The sequence below is a fragment of the Crotalus tigris genome, unplaced genomic scaffold (genome assembly GCF_016545835.1).
Source record: "Crotalus tigris isolate CLP2741 ecotype Arizona unplaced genomic scaffold, ASM1654583v1 scf7180000019218.882973, whole genome shotgun sequence".
NCBI classification, from domain to species: domain Eukaryota; kingdom Metazoa; phylum Chordata; class Lepidosauria; order Squamata; family Viperidae; genus Crotalus; species Crotalus tigris.
In genome coordinates, this window is record NW_024097440.1 from 790,792 (window position 1) to 814,840 (window position 24,049).

Here is a 24,049-nt window from a genome sequence, read left to right on the forward strand (position 1 = left end):
CCTATACCAACGACTGTACCTGTACCACAAGACACCAAACCAGCTCGGATTAGAATTCAGTGTTTTTCAAACTTGGCAACTTTACAACGTGTAGAATTCCCCAGTTGGCACTGAAAAGTTGAAGTCCACACATATTAAAGTTGCCAAATTTAAAAAGCACTGGTTTAATGCAATCAATAAAGACAACTAACGTTTTTTTTTTTAATTATCTATCATTACCAAATATTGCTGTTGAAACAGAATGCCACTAGATGGAGTCTTGCCTTCAGTTTTCGGAGAACTCTTGTTTACAACCTCAACTTAGCAACTGTAGAGCTTCACAGTCCTGATTTCTGAATGCTATAATTGGAGGCCTGGCCTTTTAAATTATCTAGTAAATACCCTGGAGGGGGGATGCTAAAAGGTCAGCTTTACTTCTGGCAACTTCTGAGCCAAGCAAGGATTTCATGGAATTATAAGAGGTGGGCATGGAAAGAAATTTTTCATTATTAAATTATCATATATATTTTTTCTAGCAGAAACACCTGAGAGATCAGCAAAACGTGTGTGTGTGTGTGTGTGTGTGTGTGTGTGTGTTCTCTCCATTTCATGGGAATTGGGAAGGACTTCTTTTCTCATCCAACTTTTCTTCTACTAAATTCAGAATTCTCCTCATAAGGAAAATATTATAAGCCAATTAGGACCCTCTGAATCAGTGTAAAAATTGCCCATGATCAATGAACATTTTTAGACCATTTTTAAAGAATCTTATGTGTTGTTAATTTGTTAGAGTGATTATGAGGTGATAGGAGAATAACATGTATACTCTCTCCTCTTTAAAAAAAAGATTTTATGTGAAATGTTCCCACTTTATTTCTGAAGAAGATATACATGTTGCCTGATTCACAAAATAAGAAAAGTTATAAAGTGGTTTGCTTGTTTGGAGCTTAGTATGTTGTGCAATCCATTAATGGCAGTTGGTGAGACAAACCATGACTTAGTATGTTATATAAATACAGCTATTACGAAACTGTTCAGACTAGACTTGACAAATCTGGGCTGCAAAAATAGAGAGGATCACTAGATGGCAGCAAAGATTCACACAGTTCTCTGCTGCCATTCAGCAATTGTTCAGTTGTAAAATGTATAACATCTGGCTCCTTTTTTTTCTGTTTTAGTGTAAGGAAACAGTAGCCCCATCTCAACTGCAGGAAATATCTTTCCATACAACCCTACTCACTCTATGCAACTACAGTGTTTTTCTAAATCTTTATTGCACTCATCACAATTTGTTTGCAGTTCCCCCACTGTTAAAATATTAATTGTATATTGTTTCTCTGTCTTTGTAAAATACGAGAAAGGGGGTTAAGAGGAAAATACTACATCAACCAAGAGCAAACACACATATTTTACCTCTCTCTTGCTCACGGGTGTCAAACTCGCCACGTCACGTGATGTGTCGTGACTTTTTTTGCATTGCTGGAGCTGGGGTTTGCGTGACCTTCATTTGATGCAACCGGCCCGTGGGCCAGCAGTTTGACACCCTTGCTCTAGCTGATTAACAGAAAAGCCTTGCCCAGTTAGAATTTGATTATCTTGGAGGAATCCATGTTCAGACAGCCTTTTCAATGGTAGAGAATTAGGACTTCAGGCTGGATATCTTTCTATTAAAATGTATATAAGGCTGCTTTTCTCTTAATACCTCCTCACCAAGGTGGATTTCTATAGCCTTGTCTAATTGATTCATTGGACAGTTAGCAATAAAATTTTGTCTCCATGTATGCATTTCTTGAACTATATACAGTGTATCTCAGTACTCATTGTTAATTGGTTCTGGGAGGCACAATGAGTATCAAAAACGATGAGTACCAGACAAATTTTTCCCATAAAGAATAATATAGTGAGTCACAAGGCAGCCGACACTGACAAGTTCTAGCCTGTGCATTGAATATCAAACAATGAGTGCCAGGATAAAATTTTTGTGTCAAAATGTGTTGAGTACCAAATTCAATGAGTTTCAAAGCAGTTGAGTACCAAGGTACCACTGTATATGGGTTAGATCTATTTGTTGTTCAGTCGCTAAGTCATATCCGCAACCCCTACACAACAGTATGCCAGGATCAATAGTATATCAGACAGTGTCCCTCCACTGCTCCCTGAGTTTGCTCAAATTCATGTTCATTGCATCAATGACACTATCTAACCATCTCATCCTCTGCCGTCTCCTTTTGCTTTCAATCTTTCCTGACATCAGGGTCTTTTCCAATTAGTAGATCTTAGACAACTCTTAATCCATGTCGTAATGTTGGAATAAGGACATAATCTGATTTAATTCTCAGTCTGTTGTCTACGGATTATCAGTATGCTTACAGATAACAAGCATTTATGCTTTCTGCATCCCCTAGATCAGTGATGGTGAACCTATGACACGCGTGCCAGAGGCAGCACTCGGACCCATCTCTATGGGCACGGATACCGTCGCCCCAGCCCCGCCTTCCCCCGCAGCCCCCTCACCAGCAGCCCCCCCTGAGGAGAGTCCCACATGGAGCAGCACAGCCAAGGACATGGCAACTGGGCAGCAGGGACAAGACTCCGCCCTCACGTCTCATTGTATACTGATGCTGCTGCAAGGCATGGGTGGAGGACGTGGTCGCCATGGTGCTGCAGGGCCACCTGGGCGATCTGCGGCGGGCCATGGAGGTGGTGGGTGGCCCTGTGGGTGAGGCGGGGCATGGAGCAGGAATGGGGGGAGCATGGTGGTGGTTTGGGGGCACTCAGTCTCTAAAAGGTTCGCCATCACTGCCCTAGATTTTATTTATTTTATTTATTAAATGTATATGCCATCCATCTCACTGCTGGAGCGACTCTGGGTGGCTGATGCTTTATTTTGGAAATGGCCACAGATCTATGGCAGTAATATTGTGAGTTGGCCAGACTTTCTCCATGGATGTCTGAGAAATATTTTGCTTAGGACAGGACATTCCCAAAACTTTCAGCAACCTTCCTGTCCTCTAAAGTTAAGATTCTCTGACTATGTACCAAAGTGATAAAGTACAGATTTATGGGGAAGAAAATATAGCCTTAGCCTGCTCCATATACTTGTATTCAGCCAGAAATGCTAATGATGTTTTGTAATACTCTTTATTACATCAGTAGCAAATGTGTGAGAAAGAGACAAATGGATATATACCTGGGGACAATCATTAAGGGGTAAGCAAACAGCAATTCCCAGTGGGCTCATATCCATTGGATTTCCTAAAGGGGAAACAAGAATTACTAATGTTTTTCTTGGAGATTTAGGAAGGCAGCAGTCGCATTATGAAAATATAAGTAACAATTGTTGTCTGTACCAACTGGCAAGTAAGTGGGAGAAAACAAAGTTATTTTTAAAAATCAAAGAATTATCAGCAAGATTAATAGGATTATTACAAAAAGAATAAAAGATGTAGCAGGGAAGATTTATGCAGGCAGTGAATGCCTTTGTAGCCTGGATTTATAACTGATATTAAGGCAACAATCCTAAACTTATTTTTCAGTGGTAAATCCACACGGACTGTCCAAAGCTGCTTCTTCAAAAGGCATCTGGACTTTCTTGGTTTTTCCTTGAAGATGTTTCGCTTCTCATTCAAGAAGCATCTTCAGTTCTTCAGAAGTTTCTTGGATGCTTCTGGATCTGGAACTGAAGATCCAGTTGCACCTTTGGGACAACCATGACCTGGATGACCGAGAATTTCCATAGATATCCACACTGACTGAATATGTTTATGGATAAACATATGCAGGACTTCTATGGGACGCTTATGAAATTGCTATCCCTTGGCTCACTGTTTATTAAAATCCAAATATTATCTTGTATTTTATAATCATTCCAGATCTGCTTCTTGGATGAGGGCATCTAGAACATGGTGCTAAAACCCAGGACTAAACATTTCATGTACTTTCCATGTCTAGGTAAAGACAACAACAGGATACCCAACTACTTGTGATTTGTGTGTGCAAAGAACCCATTTGTCTACAATGGAATATGACTTACACAGGAAGAAGAAAGTAGCATTTGTTCTGAAAGCCAGCCCTTATACAGTGTACGTATTTCCTCCCATGTTTTAGAAATATAAAATGGAGGTGGGGATTTTTTGCTTTACAATACCACTGCAACCATATAGCACCACCAGCTTCATGAAGGCAAGATGCACTTGTGAGAGAATACAGAATACAGAAAAATTATGAGCAACTCACTCCTAGCGGTGCATGCTGTGCTTCCTCTTTTATCACCTGGAAGACTCAAATCCACTGGCACATGAACATCTGCCCAACAACTTTAACATCGATTCCAAATGGAAAGCCAAATGAGTTGTTGAATGCCCAGACATAGGAAGACATATACATGACCCCACAAAAAGCTGCCAGCTTTGAACTATCACGTCAGCAATGGACAATCCTGAATAGGATTTGCACCCCACACAGCATATGCCGAGACGCTCTGTATAAATAGGGCATAGTATCTTCCCCTCCGTGTGACTGTGGGGTCCCATGTCAAACTGTAGATCACATTGTGACCGCTTGTAAGTTGAGTGCATATACCACTAGTCCAGTATCTGATTTTTTAAAATATAAACAATATTGTGCTTCAATGGTTTGATGGCCTAGACCAGGGGTAGGCAAGACGGCTCAGCTTGGAAACCTCTCCCTTTCCCCTCGGCACGGCTCGCTCACGAATCCTGGGCGTTGAAGTCCACGAGTCATAAAAGAGCCAAGGTTTCCTACCCCTGGCCTAGACATTGGTATTTGAACACAGATCTTTTTAACATTTATATTTTATTGTGATATACTAATCTAGATGAAATATTAATATATATATTGCTAGTCTGTGTATGACATGCAGTATGCTAAATAAATAATAAACCACTGCAGCTCAGGAGAAATGAATGAAGCTGGTACAGATTGGTGAGAGTTTGCCATGAGAAGCAAGGAAAGATATTGGGTGCTAGGAATCTGGGTTTGAAATTAGCCAAGAGAAAGATGATGATCATGGGATGAACCAATGAAGTTTCTTATTCTTGTCTCTCCCAAGTGATTACTTGCTTTTGTATCAAAAGACTCCATTTCTCCTTAGTTCTAGGTTGATTTTCTCCTTGATTAGTTTCCATCTGTTGCTTCTTGTCCTGCCTTCAGGTGCTTTGGAGAATAGCTTGACTCCCTCTTCTTTGGGGCAGCCCCTTAATGAAGCAATGAAGGCATGGAACCTTATCCATTAACTTTATTTCATGCCTAGTAACTGATACCCATTTGGTGGCCACCTACTCCAGTTTTCTGCGTATTTCTTGGGTGCTTTGACAAAATGTTTTGCGAAGTTATTACTATTAATCTTGCAGGCATGATCGCGTTGAATTTGCTGAGCTTACAAAGCGTTTCTCAGAAGCTTTTAAGGAAAAAATAACCAACCCGCTTCATTTTGACATCTGCTGGGGCTCTCCTTTCAAGTTGCGGCATGTGACAACTATTTTGAAAGTCCAAGTCCCTTCTGTACAAAGTAAGCTGATGCACTTGTTGGATGTGGGTGATGGGTTATAGACTCTAACAAGGCAATAGAATTGATGTACAGAGGCTGGGTGCTACCCGACAACAAAGGTAGGGAACCAAATGTGAGAAAGCCTGAATGGCTTGAAGGCATCTCAAAAACATCAAAATGACATTGCAGAAAACAAACGCTAGATGCAAGGTGATGGTCCTGAAAAGATAAGAGCTCTCGTGTTCTTTTATTTATCTCAGAGTGACTCTAGGCAGCATACAATTAAAAGCATAAAACATAAAAGATACAATGCCTCAGTATAAGGAGCCAGGTAAAACAAGGATAAAATTTAGTTAAAAATCAAAAGGGGGACAGGGGCTACAAGGCACTAACCACCCCCAGGGTTGCATGCTCCTCTGTGAGTCCCATATGAGGTGGCAGAGCCAGGTCTCCTGATTCTTTGAAAGTTTAGGACAGGGGTAGGCAACCTCGGCTCTTTTATGACTCGTGGACTTCAACGCCCAGAATTCCTGAGTCAGCATGGCTCAGTTGGGAAACTCTCTTTCCCCTCAGCATGGCTGGCTCAGGAATTCTGGGAGCTGAAGTCCACGAGTCATAAAAGAGCCGAGGTTGCCTACCCCCGTCATAGGGCAACCATTTTTGAATCAAGGTACTTCAAGGTATTTAAAGAATGTGTAGAAACTCTGGGACTCATGACTCTCATAAAATTGAAATTTTTAGGAGAATGGGGGCCCGCCTCATCTCTGGGGGGGGGAGGATATTCCAGAGGGCAGGGACAACAGTAGAGAAGGCTCTCTTCCTGGACCCTGACAGTTGAAATATTTAATGATGGGCTCCATAACATTCCTTCTCTTCCTGACTGGGTGGGATGGTCTGATGTGATGGGAATAAGATGGTTGCTCAGGTGTGGAAAAGTCATGTTCTAGATATTGATTTTGTTCTACTATATCAAAAATAGTTTTCTGTTTCATAAAAAGGAAAAAAAGGAAGGGAAAAAAATTGGCAATGAGGCAGAGTGTTGGGCCTACAGAAAAGTGGCTTGAGTGTCACTTGTGACCTTGAGGTCACAGACCACCCACTTCAGCGATCTATCTTCAATAAGAAGAGACTTACTCGTGGTCCTTTAGTTTAAGGTCTTAAGGGCTGACTGCAAGTTCAGACTTTTGGCAAAAAGATTTGTATGAATTCTTGAAAAGGCAGAGAAGAACATGAAGAAAGCCAATGAAGAGAATAGCTCGTCTCACCCAGGATTAATTAATACAATTTAGTCACCGCCCAAATCCAGACTGGCTCCAGGTGGTTTACAATAAAAGCAAACAAGATAAAAGGTACAATCTCAGCAGAATTATAAAAAGAGAAGTAATAAAGAACAAGATGATGAATCTGGCAATGTTTTGTCATTCCATTGATTGAAGCTGTTATCTCTGAGTGATGAGAAATGTTGGCTTTATTTCAGATTTTAAAGAGTCATGGCACCAAAAAATTGGAGAATCCTTTTCTTATTGGCATTTGTTGTGGTCTACTGGGTTTTAAAAAAATCTTTGTTGACATAATACTTTTTTTGAATGTACACTGGCACAAAACAAATGTAAGCATGAAATAAATGAAAGCACCAAAAAGCCACATGCTGTAGTTTAAGTCAATAATAAACAATTGCTGATCTTAGGCGATTTTTCCTAACATTTTTACCAAACATTTATCAAAGATCAGTCAAATGTTTGCCTTTTTTCAATTGATAAGAAATTGGTACTTTCTATTTTGATGTCACACCTCTCCTTTTAAAGTGCACGGAATATTTACCTTAGTCTAAGCCAGTGTTTTTAAAACTTGGCAATTTTAAGATGTGTGGACATTAATTCCCAGAATCCATGCTAGCTGAGAGAATTCTGGGAGTTGAAGTCCACTTATTTTAAAGTTGCCATGTTTGAAAAACACTGGCTTAGATGCATAGTATGGTCTTAATGATTTAGCTTTCCAGCTAAATCAAGCTTTAAATCTAAATCGAGTTTTCAACTACCTGCTCGGTCAACATTTGAGAGGGTAGAGGAGGGGTCCCCAACCCCCAGTTCATATACTGGTACTGGGCTGCAGCATGCCAGAAACCTGGCCGTTCAAACAAGCAAAGCCCCATCCATGGGATGCAGGCAGCATGCGAAACCACAACCCCTCTGTCCATGGAAAAAATCTCTTTCCATGAAACCAGTCCCTGGTGGCCAAAAGGTTGTGGACACCGGGGTAGACAATAGATCCTTAATTCACCACTAGAAAAAAAAAAGTAGCTCCTAAAACGTCAGGGAATGATAACTTCTGAGATGACTAATTATGCTTTGATTTATCTTTTGCACTTTTCTGCATTGCAGCATTAGAGACTGAAAGGATTTTGGAACACCAGAGACTTGAAAAGGCTGAACTCCAACACAAGTTTGCACGGAATGGACAGACTGAACTAAAAAGCAAGATCTTTTTGGAGAGAAGACCACTGCCCCCTTGTGGTTTTCACTAGAACTTGTTTTCCTCTGTATATTCCATTGTGTATATTTCTCTGAGCAACTGTGGTCAGCCTCTGATTGAATCAACGTAGTAGTGAATGTAAGCAGGCTAGCAAAATGATTTCCTTCAACTGTAATATGATTACATGTATCTATTAACATCATGTTAATTATTAAAATTAATAGGAAGAAAACAGGCCATTAATTCCTATGGGTTCTCTTATCAAAGGAAGACATGAGAAGTTGGTTTCTGGTCCTGTTCATCCTTAATTCTTGAGTTCCCATGCTTCTTCTGCCACATCCAAGAAGGAGAGGAAAAGCTTTAATTGGATTTCAATTAAACTTTGTTTAGCAATATTCCCTGAATTCTAAAAATGTAGTTTAACTATGATTTGTGAAAACAAACTGAGAGCATAGACCGTGACTTGAAATTGGCTCATTTCGTCAAACCAGGATGAATAGCAATCTTTTATCCAGAATCAGGCAACAAGTGAATGTAATCAGGATATTTAATTATGTTTGTTGAATAAATTATGGCAGCCTCATTCCAAATGTTAAGCCATGATGGGTAAGCCCACACATTTATTTATTGTGATGTTTCTCAATCTTGGCCACTTGAAAGTGGGTGGACTTCAACTCCCAGAATTCCTCAGCCAGCATGGCTGGCTGGAGAAGTCTGGGAATTGAGGTCCGTACATCTGCAAATAGCCAAGAATGAAAAACATTGATTTATTGTATTGATTGTCCATACAACACAATGTTGTTGTGTTTACAGTACGACAAATATTTTAAATAAAACATCCATCATAGGAACAAACTAAAAAATTCTAAAACTATGAAAGTTATAAAATCACTCCTACTGGATGTCCTATCATTCACCACAGATCTCTTGGAATAACTCGATTTTTAAGTATTTTACAACACGAGAACATATTCTGCTTCTACAAAATCAGATGATTTGCATTATGGCTCAGTATCCTATAAGAACAAAAAAAAAAGTTCTAATTTAAATTGATTAAAGCAGAAGCAAAAAGCTTTGGGATTCTGCTTCTGGCCAAAATGAAACAAATGAGATTGGGGAATGTAAAAATGCAAAGCTCTCCTAATTGAATATATGTACTGAATATATTTTAAAACAATACTATATTCTCTTGTTAATTAAAGAGCATTTGTTTTTGAAACAAGTATGTTCTTCTCTCTTATTGCTAGAAACACACACACACACACACAAACATATACACATACACAAATCTATAAGAATAAACTATATAAATCCAATTTGACTGTTTGCTTGGTTGATAAGGTATTCCTCAGCTGTGAATGTACACATTTCTGAAAATGAAGATAGGACTGATGGAAATTTATTTATACTACAGCAGAGCTCTGAAGATGACATATTCTAATTATAACAAAGAGTCTTTTGATATTTAAAGACCTAACAAATTTATTGTTGCACTCATGCTGATCGGAGCCTCCAAGCTTTGAGCAATAAATCTATTTGCCTTGATGTCAAAATGCTTTGTGTTACAGTATTTTTCTTTCAAGAGGCGCTAGATGTTCCTTCTGGATATGGAAATTTGTTTCATTTGTAAGCAACAACGATAATAAAAAAACCTCAAATCATAATATAATCCCAGATCCTAAATCCTGCATTGCTGCTTGCAACTTACTGGGCCTAATTTCATGTATGAAATAATATATAAGGACCAGGTACTTGTCAGATTAAGACTTCCAATACCATTTCTATTAAGATCAGCTTGATTTGCTTATAGTGCACAAGATAGTTCTGCTCCTGGCATGGTGGCATTATCTGTATTAGGAATATCTGATCCAAGAAACTTGAATTAGCTCCACTTAGTTCTTTTGGACATCAACTAAATATTTTTTTTTGTACCATATTTTGGCCCCATAGCATTCATAACAGAAATGGTGAATAGCTAAACGTCAGTCCTTTGTCTGAAAATGTGTTTCCGTGCATAGGAAAAAAAAAGGTCAGACTGCAGCCAATTACCAGTGGTATTTCAAGTGCTATAAATCAGATAGCAAGCAGTGTAAAAAATGAGGGGGGATTGATTCCATGGCAATGTCTAAATTTTGTAGAATTCAGATACTTTGAAAACAAGTATGGAAGTAATTTGAACGGAACCCTTGAAAACAAGGGTAGAAGTTACTTGAAGTTGAAAAGAAGCAGATCCAATGGACTAAAACAGAACTATTACATGACTTATTTTAAAAAGTGACTTTTTATTTACACTGGGGAAATGTTTCAGCAGTTAGAAGTTTAGATATTTGATAATTCACCAGGTGTTTTTTTTGTAAAAGTATATAAATATATACACAAGCCTTTATATAAACATTGTAACATGTGATACAGTAAATATTTGCTATTTTCCCATACACGAATAAGTAAAGCTTAAATACTGATTTCAAGTATTTTCTATAGAAATCTCTACAATATTACAATTGTTGGAAAAAGATAGCTCTGTTATAAACACACTTGAAAAACCGCCAAATAAAAATATACTGTAAGAAAATCTGTCTGGATAAAATACTGTTTTATTCCCCTCCCCCAAAATAGCTTCCACGTTATATAAGTAACTGGAAAATAATCTGCGAGAAGCATGAATAAATGTTTAAAAAAATGTTTTTAACGTGTCAATTACTTTCAATGATTTGAAAAAGCTGCAAAAATGCAGCACAATTAAATATAAATGTATATAAATGATGCTTAAGTGCCCACGCCTATGTAAAGGAAAGAGCCCTGCTAATGGTACCTGATGCTTAATTGAGACTGGAACTGGAATAATATTTGCAAAAGCTGTTTATAGTCCACTTTCAAAGAATCTTGGGAATTGCAGTTTTGAAGAAAGTGTGTGCAAGCATTTGTCAATCACAATTCTTTTTCTCTTTCGTTGATCTACATCTACATCTCCCATGGAAATGTTAAACCAGCTTCAATCTGTAATGTAAACACACCCAAAGTATCCGAGGGCGTATTTTTAAATGCATACTTGGCACAATATTTTAGCTGTTTCTTTACTGTTCTTCTGCTTGAAGACGTTTTAGGACATACAAGATAACTTGATAGCAGAAAATGTATTGGTCCTGTAAAAAGAATGAATTATTGCATATTCTCACAGAAGACACATTTGGGCTGTGACAGAGAAAATTCTGCTTGACGGATTCCCACCCTTCCTTTACACAACATTTTTCACCCTCAGCAAAAGATGGATTGCATCTTTTGGATATATTTCATGGGAGGCTGCAAAATGTATGGGTAGCCAATATATAAAATCTCTTGGCTGCAATAGCGCAAGGCATTTCTCACTTCAAGTTTCCAATCTCACAAAGCTGTACACTCCCAGGAACGTTGTAAAAAAAACATCACAGGGAAGGAAGTATAAGAAAATTGCACAGCTGAAAGTTCCTTTCCACCACTTGGTTTTTATCTTTCACTTCAGAATTTCCATGTATTTCCTTCTGCAAGAAGCTGAATATTTATTTATTTATTTATTTATTTGTTTGTTTGTTTGTTTAGAAACTGCCCATTTTCCTTATTGAGCGACTCTGGGTAGTTTCTAAATATGATATATACATAATTATTTTGAAATGATTCAGAATATTTGAAAAAAAAAGTGCTTTGTAAAACGGGTTAAAGCAGCTACATTTTCTGTAATGCAGACATGGCTGCTTTGAAAAAATTGAAGCAGAATCAACTATGTTTTGCATAGCTCTATTTTCCAATTGTTCCTCTTGCTCCACTGTTACTTGTTTTACAACATAATATGAAGATATGTTTTCTGACCTCCTGTTTTTAAAAAGTCAGCATTTTATGGATCTCTGAACTGCAGTTTGGTTTTTTGTTGGCTTATCTCCTAATAGCCCTCATTATGTAAGCTTTTGGTCCATGATTTGTTTTATTCTTATTTTCCATGATTATAAAATCTATAAAACTATCCAGAGAATCTCAGCTACTAAGAAATACAGAAATCCAATAAAATAAAAGCACTTTCCATTTTCTCTTTTGCTTTCATTTCCCAGGAGTCTTGTTGGGGCACGTTAAAGAAAAACCTGGGAAGCAGGACTACGTGTTGCAATTCAGGATAAACATACCTCTGTTTGTACCATGCCATGCCTTTGCAAACGCATCAGTCGCACCACTTCGGAGATATCAAACTGTGAAGAAAAAAAAGACACCCCAATCTAAATTGCACATTGTGAAATTCTTATGGAATTTGTCCCTCCCAAAGTTTTGAATTGATGTTCAGGACCAAATGTGACTTCACAAAGAGGAGAGGAGACAGGGCAGGTGGATCTTAATTCTTTTCCACATATTTTTCCCCCCTCTTCTCCCAGAATCTTTCCCCTCAGCTTTTTCTTCTAATAAGCTTGCAAGAAAATACTGATAAATGAGGACAGTTGAGATATATTGGCAGGAGGACAGGAAACACATCTTCCTGAAAGGTCTCTGTGGTGAATGTCCAACACACCCTCTGTTTGCTTTGTTGTTTGCATCTGAAGAGATGCGAGACATCTTGGTTGCAACAGCTTTGTCTGCATTTGGTACCACCTTCTGACGGTTCATGATCAAGCTATGAATATTCATCTTTTAAAATCTGCATTCTGATTTTCCTATTACTCCAATGTTGGGACAAGGAATCTGACTCAGAAGAAAAGGAGCTTATATTAATAAAATCAGAAATTTCTGAAAAAAACTCTCATGGATTATTGTGTACGGAGATTCCTCAGTCATCCAGGTCATGGTTGTCTCCCAAAAGTGTTCTTTTTCAAAAGGCAACTAGACTATGCTTTTCCTTGAAGAGGTTTCATTTCTCATTCAAAAAGCTTCTTCCATTCTGAACTGAAGAAGCTTCTTGGATGAAAAGCGAAACGTCTTCAAGGAAAAACAAAGTCTAATTGCCTTTTGAAAAAGCACCTTTGGGACTGTCGTGGACCGTGCAGCCAATGGTGATATTAAAAACAGAATACAGAATACAATGAGCCAGATCTATATCAATAAACTAGTTTGATATCCATTATAAGAATAATTAAGATAAACTTCCTCAATTTAAAATTCTTCAGATGAGTTTGGGTGACCAGAATTCTCATCTAGCATGGCAGATGGCCACCTAGAATTTCGTGAATTGCAATCTCAGTTTGAAGGCTTGGAGGAAAATTCATTTAGGTTCACTTACCTCAAGGTCTTGGCTGATTAAGCCCAGGACAACATCAAGGCAAATGAGTGTCCCTGATCGCCCAATGCCTGCACTGCAGTGAGTGATGATGGGTCCTGATTTGTGGATGTGCCTCATGTAGGAGATGAAAGTTATCAAATCATCTGGTTGAGATGGTGTGTCGTGATCTGGCCAAGCAGTAAAGTTTAAATGGGAAATATGCCGGAGTTCACCTGTCTGTAGATTTGAAATTCAAAGAATAACAAATACAGAGAAATTATGAGCGTCATATATCCTGAAAAGAATAACCCTCACAACAATGACTAACAGTCCAATCTAACTTTAAAAAACAACCACCACCAATCCATAGCTGTGTTCTCTTTCCTTTACAGTTTTTCAATTTAGCATCTTCTAGATGTATTGAGATTCAGCTCCCCCAATTTTCAGTTAGCTTCAGCCTAGAATGGCTTCAGACTATTTCTATACTGAACCATGAGAAAATTAATATGGGGGATATTAGCCAGAGTTCCAATAATGGGGAAAAAATACCATGAGTACAGCAGAAAATTTAGGGTCTGGCAGTTATTAGAGATTAATGGCAGGTTTAGCAATGGCATCTTCTCAAGAGACAGACTGGAAGACTACAAACATTGTAATACAGATAGTTCTCAACTTATGAGCGGAATTTCCATTGGACATCATTGTGGTCTTAAGTTAGATCCAATTTCACAACATTTTTATGGTGGACATTAAGCGAATCATGCAGTGAATCCAAATTTCTCAATGGGTGTTTTTTTGCCAGAAATCAGCAAAATGTCACATAATTGCAGCACCCGCAACTCATAAATGCAAGGCAGTTGCCAAGCACCCAAATTCTGATCACGTGACCTTGGGGGTGGTGCAATGGTCATAACTATGAGTACAGGTCATAAGTCACTTTTTCTGAGGCTGCTGTAATTTTGAACCATCTTCTAATGAACAGTTGTAAGTTGAAGATTACCTATACAGAGATGTTCAAAATACAATCAAAGTAAAAACATGGCTAAACTCTCAGAAGTCTGCTAAAGCTTGCATTTACCTTTTGATTTTCAAATAAGACTTTGGCTCATCATAATTATTTAGTATTTTGTTCTTTAAATATTAAACACTTCTACAAATAGTTCTTGACTTAACAACAGTTCATTTATTGAATGTTCAGAGTTACAAAGGCACTGAAAAAAAGTGACTTATGACCATTTTTCACACTTATGACCATTGCAGCATCCCCATGGTCACATGATCAAAATTCAGATGCTTGGCAACTGGTTCATATTTATGACGGTTGCAATGTCCTGGGGTCATGGGATCCCCTTGGCAACCTTCTGACAAACAAAGTCAATGGGGAAGCCAGATTCACTTATCAACTCTCTTACTAACTCAACAACTGCAGTAATTCACTTAACCGTGACAAGAAAGGTCATAAAAGGCGCAAAACTCACTTAGTAAATGTCTCAGCAACAGAAGTTTTAGGCTCAATTGCCAATTGTACATCGAGGACTACCTATATTTTATTTATTTCTGCATTTATTTTCAGCAACCCTATGCAAATGAATCCTGTCTGAAGCCTTTGTCCCCAGTGGCAACTTCTGACACTAGATCAGCAGATTTAGGATCCATACAAGCAACAAAGATGAGAAGAAGTGAGTTTTTTCCCTCTGATTTCTCAGGGTGGGTCTCTCACAAAACCAGTCTCAAAACAAGAGTCTTACTTGAATGTCCTCGAGTTCCATGATTCTAATGATGAAACCTTTGAGTTCCTGCAGCCGCACCAGAGAAAGACGGAGTTTGTCGCTGACCATTGTGGTTTTGCCAACAGCGTTGGGCCAGTACCGCTGACATTTGACCTTTTCTCCTTCTACTTCCTGGGTCATCATGGCTATAAGAGTGCACTTCTGTTCCCAAGCCATTTGCCAGAAGTCAGCCACCGTATTAGGGAGGGGTCCTTGGCATGCAATGTAAAGATATTCCTTTGTCCCCACCAGCATCCGGATAAAACTGGCATTGATATAGCCGCCTTCAGGCCCAAGAAGCACTCTTGTGGTGTCATCTGCAGTTCCCAACAGAGAAGGAGACGGTGGTCATTAATTGTAACTATTATTATCAACTGAGCAATAAAGATGGAATTTTACAACGTACCAGGAGCAGCTTGCAATTGAAAATCTAAGCTAGGTAAAGCCAAAAAGGAAGAGGAAGGAAAGAGGGGACAATAGAAAAGTGGGGAGAATATGTTAACATTTTAATGCCATGTACTTATGCTTAGTCATAGTAGTGTTTCCAGCAATATGTCTTAACTATGAGAACCAGTTTGGTGTAGTGATTAAGGTGCTGGGCTAGAAACCAAGAGACTATGAATTCTACTCCTACCTTAGGCACAATGCCAGCTGGCTGACTTTAGGCCAGTCACCATGTCTCAGCCCTTGGAAGGAGGCAATGGCAAATCATTTCTGAAAAACCTTATCAGGAAAACTGCAGGGACTTGACCAGTCACCAGGAGTTGAAATTGACTTGAAGGCTTGTGTACATGTGTGTGCATGCATAAACACACACACACACACACACACACACACACACACACACACATTGTGGGGCATCTTAAACTTGCTTTCACATAACATGTGCAATTAAGAAATAGATGAAATAAAACTGGATGTAGAGTTTGTAGTTATGAACAATATCACTGACTGCTAAATTATTTTTTCCCTAGGTCCTAGGACATAATTCCTGCTGAATTATTCCTCCACTCCAAAAATATGACACTATTATGCTAAACCAAAGAATTAACATGGTGACTTGTGCAACAAGCTGTTTTTTTTTTAAAAAAAAATGTTTAATTTTCTAAGAGAACACTGCCACGCTTCTACAGGTAGTTTTCTGACCTAAATATTCCATCTGTTACTGTTACAAAGGCAATAATTAATGACTGCAAGTATTAAAAAGATAAATAATAAACAGGCTTTTGGAAATGAAGACTTACAAGGCAGTATGTTCTTATATCTATTCTTCTTTCTGTTTTCCTTCGTTTGGCCTGCCAAACATTGATCCAAAGGCTTTAAATCATGAAGATTCTGTAATGACAAAGTATTCCTAAATGGATGTAAAATTGTTTAACTCTTCTTTTGCCTTTAAAGAAGAATACATTAAATTAAATATGGTATATATCATCCAGATCAACACAGATGGCTGAGAGGTTTGAAGTATGAGATAAGGTTTAGTTTAATAGTTTGATAATTAACAATTTGATTATTCAATTAGTGCTTTAGATTAATACTCTCCTGAATAGAGCTTGCAATGAAATAATTAAGCAAGGTATAAATGACAAAGAACCATGGAAACAATGATGCCAATAAAACATGGTCATCTAGTGGAGTAGCAAATATAGAAAATAATTGATATTTTATAAAATGACTGAATAACTTCAACCACGTTCTTATTTCTCTAGTGTCATGTGAACCAGAACAGAGCCAGGTAATCTTATTCCTACGAGAACCCCAGTACCTATGGACATCTTGTTTGGTGCCCAACAGATCCCTGGCCAAACTGATATTCATGGAATCTTGGGTTCCTATTGGCACCAAAATTACAGGTAGTCCTTGACTTACGATCACAACTGAACCCAAATTTTCTGGTTCCATTTTATGACCTTTCTTGCCATAGTGATTAAGTGAATCACTGCAGTTGTTAAGTTAGTAACATGGTTGTTAAGTGAATCTGGCTTCCCCATTGACTTTGCTTGTCCAAAGGGATCACATGACCCTGAGACATAGCAACCATCATATACCGGTATATGAACCAATTGCCAAGCATCCGAATTTTGATCACATGATGTTATGTTCTTGCAACAGTTGCAAGTGCAAAAAACGGCCATGTCACTTTTTTCAGTGCTGTTGTAACTTCTAATGGTTACTAAACAAATAGACGTAAGTCAAGAACTACCTGTACTTTTAAAATGAAGTTGTAAAGAATTTGACAATGGGGGGGGGGGAATTAGATTTAAACATGCATGCAAATTTTCTTAGCACAGATTCAGATGAACAAAGATTCAGATGAACAAAGGAGAGAAAACAAAAGAAAATATTGGAGTTCTCTTTGTGGTTTGCTTATAGATGTTCCATTACCCAGCTAGCTATCTTCATCATCAAATTTGAGCTACAGATATACCTGTCTACAGATATACCTTGACTTATGACTGGATCCTCAGCAACCTTCCAAAGTTATGATCATGGATCCCCAAAATGGGATTTATGGCCCAAATTTGAAGTTCCAACATCTGGGTGCCTCTCACAGTCATGTGACCATATTTTGGACGCTTGGCACCCAAAAAAACATTAATTGTAAATATCCTCAGGATTCCTTTTGAAGCAAAGGGGATGACAAAACTATTATTTTGCCATCACAACAGAGAACAGAGTATTTATTCCTGTTTTCGGGCTTGGCTTTACCGAAGTTCCACTCACCTCAATCTCCTTAGATGGGATCCCTTGTTCCAACACGCCTCGTAACTTCTGAATAGTTGACTTTAATTTGGAGCCTGTATAGTTGCCTGAAGGAAAAATCTGGACTACTGGAAGAGCAGCAAGTTCTTCATTGGTGATTAATGGGCAGTCTGGAGCAGAAAGTAGATAGATGTATTGGTGTTGATAAAAACCCACATAAAAATCCCTTACAATACTGCTAACTTATGAACTATAGCAACAGGGTCCACCATGCAATATAGTTTGCAGGCTGTCAGCGGCTGATTAAAACACACTATGAAGACAACCTTTATAAAGACTCCAAAAAATAACCCAAGTGGTAAACAACTCCTAAGCATTAAACCTTCACATTCAGTGCTTAACCTTTACAACACTTGGATTTTCATTCAATTTACAACAACACCTGAAAACCTATTTCATACTTACATGCATATTTCATACTTGTTTCTTTGCACAACTGATCGATTGCAATTCTTCTCCTCTCTCTTTCACAATAAAACCCTCAATTACATCCATAAATTGAAAGGGCGTAATTGGCCAATTTAATGAAGAACCAATCTAATTAGTTTGCCTTCTGGTAAATGTAGAGCTACCACATCTGAGCTGCCAGCATTTGGCAAACCACTAGATGGAAGCAGGAGATACAGAAACTCTTCATTAGATAAACGGGTATTTTGCCATCAACTAATTGATTTTGACAGCTTTGTTGTGAATATTGTAAGCAAATCTCCCCCCTTTCTGGCCACCATTTTAGGAGATTTTACCCCAAAATAATGGAATATTTCTCTTATGACAATTAGAGCTATCAGCTTTTAGCTGCACAAATCAGGTAACCACAGGATGGCAAAGAGTAAGCACAGTCATCCAGAATTTTTCCAGTCCTATTCAGATTATGCCCAGAAAAATACTATTTAGTGGCAATAGGATGGTTCTAAATCAGTGGTTCTCAACCTTTTTAATGCCGCGACCCCCAACCGGTCGTAAGTCGAGGACTACTCAACTGGTGCAGCACCGTTTGCAGAATGGGACTTTTGGCAGGCTCAGCAGGGCGGAGACAGCCTGGACAATTCCTATTGGCTTTTGAAAGCCAATAGAATTAGACTCTATTCAAGAGAGTCTATTCTATTGGCTTTCAAAAGCCAATAGAATAAAAGGGCACAGCTAAGGAAAAGGGGGGGAAAATGGCGGACTGTGTTGTTTGGCGACCCCCGTGAAATGGTCGTTCGACCCCAAATGGGGTCCCGACCTACAGGTTGAGAACCACTGTTCTAAATCAACTCAGCTTTCAGCAATTGTCTGCCTCTCAATGACAGTGGGAACCTAGAAGGTACACCTATATTTCATCCAGCTTTTAAAGTTCCATGCCTAAAGTGTTGCCTTAAGTGACACATTGGTTATGAGCAGCCTTTTCCAGACACATGAGAACCACAAGTTTGACAAGTAGATCTTTCTTGCTTCAATACATTGCATGATCAAGAAATGAGCTGGGAAGAGTCCACTGGCCCAAACATTAATGAGCTGCAGGTAAGTCAGAACTTGGGGGGTAGGTGGGAGAAGTCCTCAGTGACTTTCAAATTGTCAACAAATTATAATTTTTAACATGAACAATAGGGAAGAGATTAAATGGTTGGAGAGTGATTGGAGATATCAATGACATTTAAATGTACATCAAATCCAATTTAATTTGTTTCATTTCATAATTCTTTGTCCTGATCCAGCTGATATTTTGGAGTATGACTCCTTCACTTGAACAGAGTTGTACGTGTTTGAAGATTTCAACAGTTGGTTTTGTAAGACTAGGCTGAAGCTGCCATACCCAAACATGAAGCAAGCATCATGTAAGCAAGGCAGACAAAAGCCAGGATTCTCAGCTAAAGGATTCCTTCAGGAGTTACATAAGAAGCAATTCAGTTGTTAAGGAAATAAAGGAAAAATGTCACCTAAACCAGACAAAAAAAGTTGGGCCTGAGCACATGGGAAACCTCTCCCCAAATCCCAGCAACAGCTACCAGAGGTGCAAATCAACAAGGCAACAGTAACTGCCAGTCTTGTGAATCAAGAAAGCAAGATTTGAGGGGATAAAAGGATCCTAAAACCCACCCATTCTTTGAGTTGTCTTTGGATCCAGACCTGGCAACTTCCGACCCTCTGGCTATTGCTGGCAGCCTAGTTGAGAAGGGTAAGTATATGTTTGTGTGCATGTGTTTGAAAGAGCAAACATATGTACATTATCACCAGTAAAATTTTGCTGTTATTTTAAATTTGCTAGGTCTCTGTGTATTTTAAGGAACAATTTGTACCTCAGTGTTCAGTTGAAGGTGATTTGAGTGTGGCTCTTTTCCATGGTTGTGTGAGTGAATGTCCACAAACTGAACCTGGGAGCACACATGTAACAGTTTAAGGTAGCTTTCTAGAGAGACAGTTTTAGACAATTCACGAATATGGAAGGAATTGAGCCTAGGAATTCTATAGTAGATGGAGACTAAATTTATCCTTTGGAAAACCCTACAACTAGAAATCCAGTTTGTTACTATCAATATCACTGTTTCCAGGTCTGACTAACATTAAAATATGACAAATATTGGGATTTTAGCAATTCTCCATTTGGAGGATACAATAATGGCTGCCTACCTTTAACAGACTGCTGTTGGTTTATTAATTCAATTGGCAGCTCCTCACTTCCCCAGGTAATATCATCATCATCTTCCTGAGGTAATCTGAAAAAATATGAAAATACATTCTTCTGAGACAAAAAATAGATATTTTTCTCCCAAAAGACAACAATCATTTTAACTGACAAAGGTGATGAAGTGTAATAGAATTATTCTTCTTAACCAGAATGTTGGGTATAAAAAAGGCTTTTTTTGTTTTTTTGAAAAAGGTATGTGTCACCTACATTCTTAGATCACCCTACTGGGTGTTTCATGAAAGGATATCAAAAATAAAACCTAAAAGCAGCAGGAGAAAGCTGAGTCCTGTAACTGCTGTTTGAAGCCCAATAAAATAAACCTATCACCTCAATTACTAATCTAACATATATAAAAGGACTGCATCATATTTTAGTGAATTGATTGATACTACTAAATCCTCAAATGCAAAATCGTGAAAAGGCAACAATCCAAGACAGGTAAGCATGTTTAACCTCACTGATTTCAAGAAGCTTATACTGTTTTCGTTTATGGCCATCAAGTAAATATTGGTAATAGTGAAGAAAAACAGTCTACTATTGAGTCTGCTTGATTAATATAGATCAGTGGTTCTCAACCTTTTTAATACCGCGACCCCCAACCGGTCGTAAGTCAAGGACTACTCAACCGGTCGTAAGTCGAGGACTACTCAACTGGTGCAGCACCGTTTGCAGAATGGGACTTTTGGCGGGCTCAGCAGGGCAGAGACAGCCTGGACAATTCCTATTGGCTTTTGAAAGCCAATAGAATTAGACTCTATTCAAGAGAGTCTATTCTATTGGCTTTCAAAAGCCAATAGAATAAAAGGGAGTAGCACAGCTAAGGAAAAGGGGAAAAAAATGGCAGACTGCGTTGTTTGGCGACCCCCGTGAAATGGTTGTTCGATCCCAAATGGGGTCCCGACCCACAGGTTGAGAACCACTGGTATAGATAAAGATTTTGCCATAAACTGGAAGAGATGAATAAATGGTAGCCATTTTCTGAAATGAATATGATGTCTTGTAAAAAGTGTAACTATAGTTAGATTTGGGAAAGGCTTCAGTTGACGATTTTGTTAGCAAAAAAAAAATTAAAAAATTCTCATCCTCTTTTAGAGCTTTTTACAATTTGGGTTTAAAATCTCTGTAGTTTGCTGGATATTACAAAAGGTATAACCTACCATACCCATTATAAATGTTTCTGTATATCCCCAAGGAAAGGACTCACCGTCCACATTTCCTGCTGCCATTGCAATGTTCTTGACATCCATTTATTTGGGTCTGCTAAGGGAAAAGACAGATTAGACGAATATGTAATCAAATACAGACCAAACAAAGGAGAGGGGATTTCCAGACAGTTAAGAAATTTCCCTGCTTTTCTGCAATAGGTTTCTTTTAATGAAATTTCAGCCAACCTGACATGGTGCTGAAAGATTGCTACTGTTTTAAATACCGTATTTTCCGGCATATAGGATGACTTTCTAAACCAGTGGTTCTCAACCTATGGGTCGCGACCCCATTTGCGGTCGATTGACCATTTCACGGGGGTCGCCAAGCAAGGCTGTCCACCATTTTTTCCCCTTTTCCGGCGGGTGCCTTACCTCCCTTCGGCTGGGCCAGCTGGTGGCCCAGCCGGTGGTCGGCCTGCTCCGTCTCTGCCGCTTGCCAGCTATGCCTCGGCCGGCGCAGGGGGCGGCACCACGCATGCGCGGCGCTCCCGGGCAAGGAAAGTCCTCGACATATGACCGGTTGGGTAGTCCTCAACTTACGACCGGGTTAGTCCTCGACTTACGACCAGTTGGGGGTTGCGGCATTAAAAAGGTTGAGAACCACTGTTCTAAACCATGCAAATCTTCTCCGAAGTCAGGGGTCATCTTATACGCCGAGTTGTCTTACACGCCGGAAAATACGGTATATAGTTTATTTGCCTACAGGTGGTCCTTCACTTACAACAACCATTCAAAGTTATGATGAACCCCCTCCCCAAAGTTACTTCCAACTCGTTTTCAAAGTTACGATGGCCGCACCTCCTCTGCAGTCATGTGATCACATTTTGGGTGCTTGGAAACTGGATCACCTTTATGGTTGTTTGCAGTGTCCTGCGGTCAAGTGACCACAATTTTTGATCTTTTTTTGCTGGGTTTTGGCATTTACCTAGAGTTTCAGTGGAGTTTATGATTGGTTATACAGGTTATATTTCAACTGGAGACATGGGGAAGGTTAGGTTTCCACTTTATTGCAAACATTGGTTAAAATTAATGTGACAAATTTTAATAGGTCACGTTTTTACGTTCTGTGGTAGTCTTAGATTTATGTAATGGATGAGATTTTCTTGTGGGATTAGTTACTTATCCATTGGAAATATAAAGAAGTGAGGATTAGGGCTTTGATTAACTAAGGACTTTGGTGTCTATCGTTCTGTCTATCTGTTTATATGCCTATTTTTTTGTTTGGCATTAGTTTTATGAGGCATAGTAAGATAGGACTCGAATAAGGACTGTTTTTTAATATCAAATACATCAAATACAAATATCATTTAGCTCACCCCTACATTGGACAGGATGTAGGACAGGATGTATCAAAGACATGGACAATGCTGGAGAGAGAAAAATTGGGTCTGAAGAAAAAAAAAAAGAATAGAAATAACGATGATCCCATCATATGGATACTACCTCTGAAAAATCTTCAGGCAAAGATGACCCATCACAGTCTGTGTCCTCTGATTTCTCTTCCAAAAGTTTCTCATTTGTCTCTGCAGAAAGAGAAACACATCATAGAAAGACAGATTGAGTTTAATTCATCCACCAAATATAAATGCATGCATACCCATTGGTCAAACAATAACAAAGTCTTGGGAACCTGGTTGAGAAAAGTTACTATTCCCAACTATATTTTAGGGATGAACTGGGAAAATAGGGATGGGGTTGGTTTTCAGTGCTGTTTTAACTTTGAATGGTCACTAAATGAACTGTTGCAAGTCGAGGACTACCTGTAGTTTCAGAGACTTAATCCTCTTGTTTCCCACTGAGCAAACAGGGAAACTGTCTTGTTATTATTCAACAATTTGCCACCAAATTTGCAACGGGACAATCCTGGGGGGAGTTTAGGAGCTGCAGAAAAATGGGCTCCAAGCTGAAACCCTTGTTCTTTGAAGGGTTTTTTTTTTATATAAAAAAGAGAAAAGAAAGAGTGCAAGAACAAGAGGGCAACTCAAAAAATGACAATGTGTAGACCTTTGTACAATTTCATGCACAAAGTTGCAGGACTGAACAACTGAAATCTGAATCAGAAGTCCCTTCAAACATCTTAAAGGTTCAAGTACACTGTGGCAAGTAACCACAGAAACTTAAAATGACTATTGAAACTTATATTTCTTAAATTCCCAACAGAAGGGTGCTTCAAAATTTGGACACTGTTACCAAAAAGCCTTTTTCTCTCAAGAATAAAAAAGAGTGTGCAGAACACTTCCAACATACAATATATATAATTTTTGTTTTTCCAGATTTGTTTTTAAACCAGAGCTTCCCATTTGTAATTGAAGGACTAAGAGTTGCAGCTCTTTCAAGACAAAGAACTTAAAACAAAGATTTCTTTAAGCAACGCTGGCTCTATTCATCACAAATACTAGAAAAATTCTTCCCATGAATTTAACATTTTTGCAAACCAAATTAGCACCGAGAAAGCATCTGCTCCCTATATGT

The 24,049-nt window shown here is 38.6% G+C and overlaps 2 protein-coding genes across 7 annotated transcripts in view; one reads left to right on the forward strand and one right to left on the reverse strand.

The window, feature by feature from the left end:
* Window positions 1-306: 306 nt before the first annotated feature.
* Window positions 307-9,513, forward strand: LOC120316060 (uncharacterized protein C4orf36 homolog). Of its 5 annotated transcripts, XM_039361229.1 has the most exons (5): window positions 307-461; window positions 2,385-2,698; window positions 3,931-4,061; window positions 5,352-5,509; window positions 7,870-9,513. In XM_039361229.1, the coding sequence occupies exons 2-5, from the start codon at window positions 2,522-2,524 to the stop codon at window positions 8,010-8,012; spliced, it is 609 nt and encodes a 202-aa protein (XP_039217163.1). In that variant the 5' UTR covers window positions 307-461; window positions 2,385-2,521; the 3' UTR covers window positions 8,013-9,513. The 5 variants fall into 5 exon arrangements, with proteins under 5 accessions (XP_039217163.1, XP_039217165.1, XP_039217164.1 ...); XM_039361231.1 differs by lacking the exon at window positions 2,385-2,698 and having other exon boundaries at window positions 320-461; XM_039361230.1 differs by lacking the exon at window positions 307-461 and having other exon boundaries at window positions 2,478-2,610.
* A 709-nt stretch (window positions 9,514-10,222) lies between these two features.
* Window positions 10,223-24,049, reverse strand: part of PTPN13 (protein tyrosine phosphatase non-receptor type 13) — a 66,248-nt gene continuing 52,421 nt past the window's right edge. The window contains exons 30-38 of one of the 2 annotated variants that reach the window (XM_039361182.1): window positions 23,021-23,100; window positions 21,577-21,629; window positions 20,315-20,400; window positions 17,666-17,814; window positions 16,186-16,276; window positions 14,921-15,258; window positions 13,194-13,409; window positions 12,112-12,174; window positions 10,223-11,103 (exon numbers count right to left, since the gene is read on the reverse strand). In XM_039361182.1, the coding sequence (XP_039217116.1) occupies window positions 11,035-11,103; window positions 12,112-12,174; window positions 13,194-13,409; window positions 14,921-15,258; window positions 16,186-16,276; window positions 17,666-17,814; window positions 20,315-20,400; window positions 21,577-21,629; window positions 23,021-23,100 (1,145 nt within the window). In that variant the 3' untranslated portion in view covers window positions 10,223-11,034. Of the gene's footprint in view, window positions 11,104-12,111; window positions 12,175-13,193; window positions 13,410-14,920; window positions 15,259-16,185; window positions 16,277-17,665; window positions 17,815-20,314; window positions 20,401-21,576; window positions 21,633-23,020; window positions 23,101-24,049 lie in introns of both variants that reach the window. The other variant, XM_039361181.1, reaches the window with a different exon arrangement.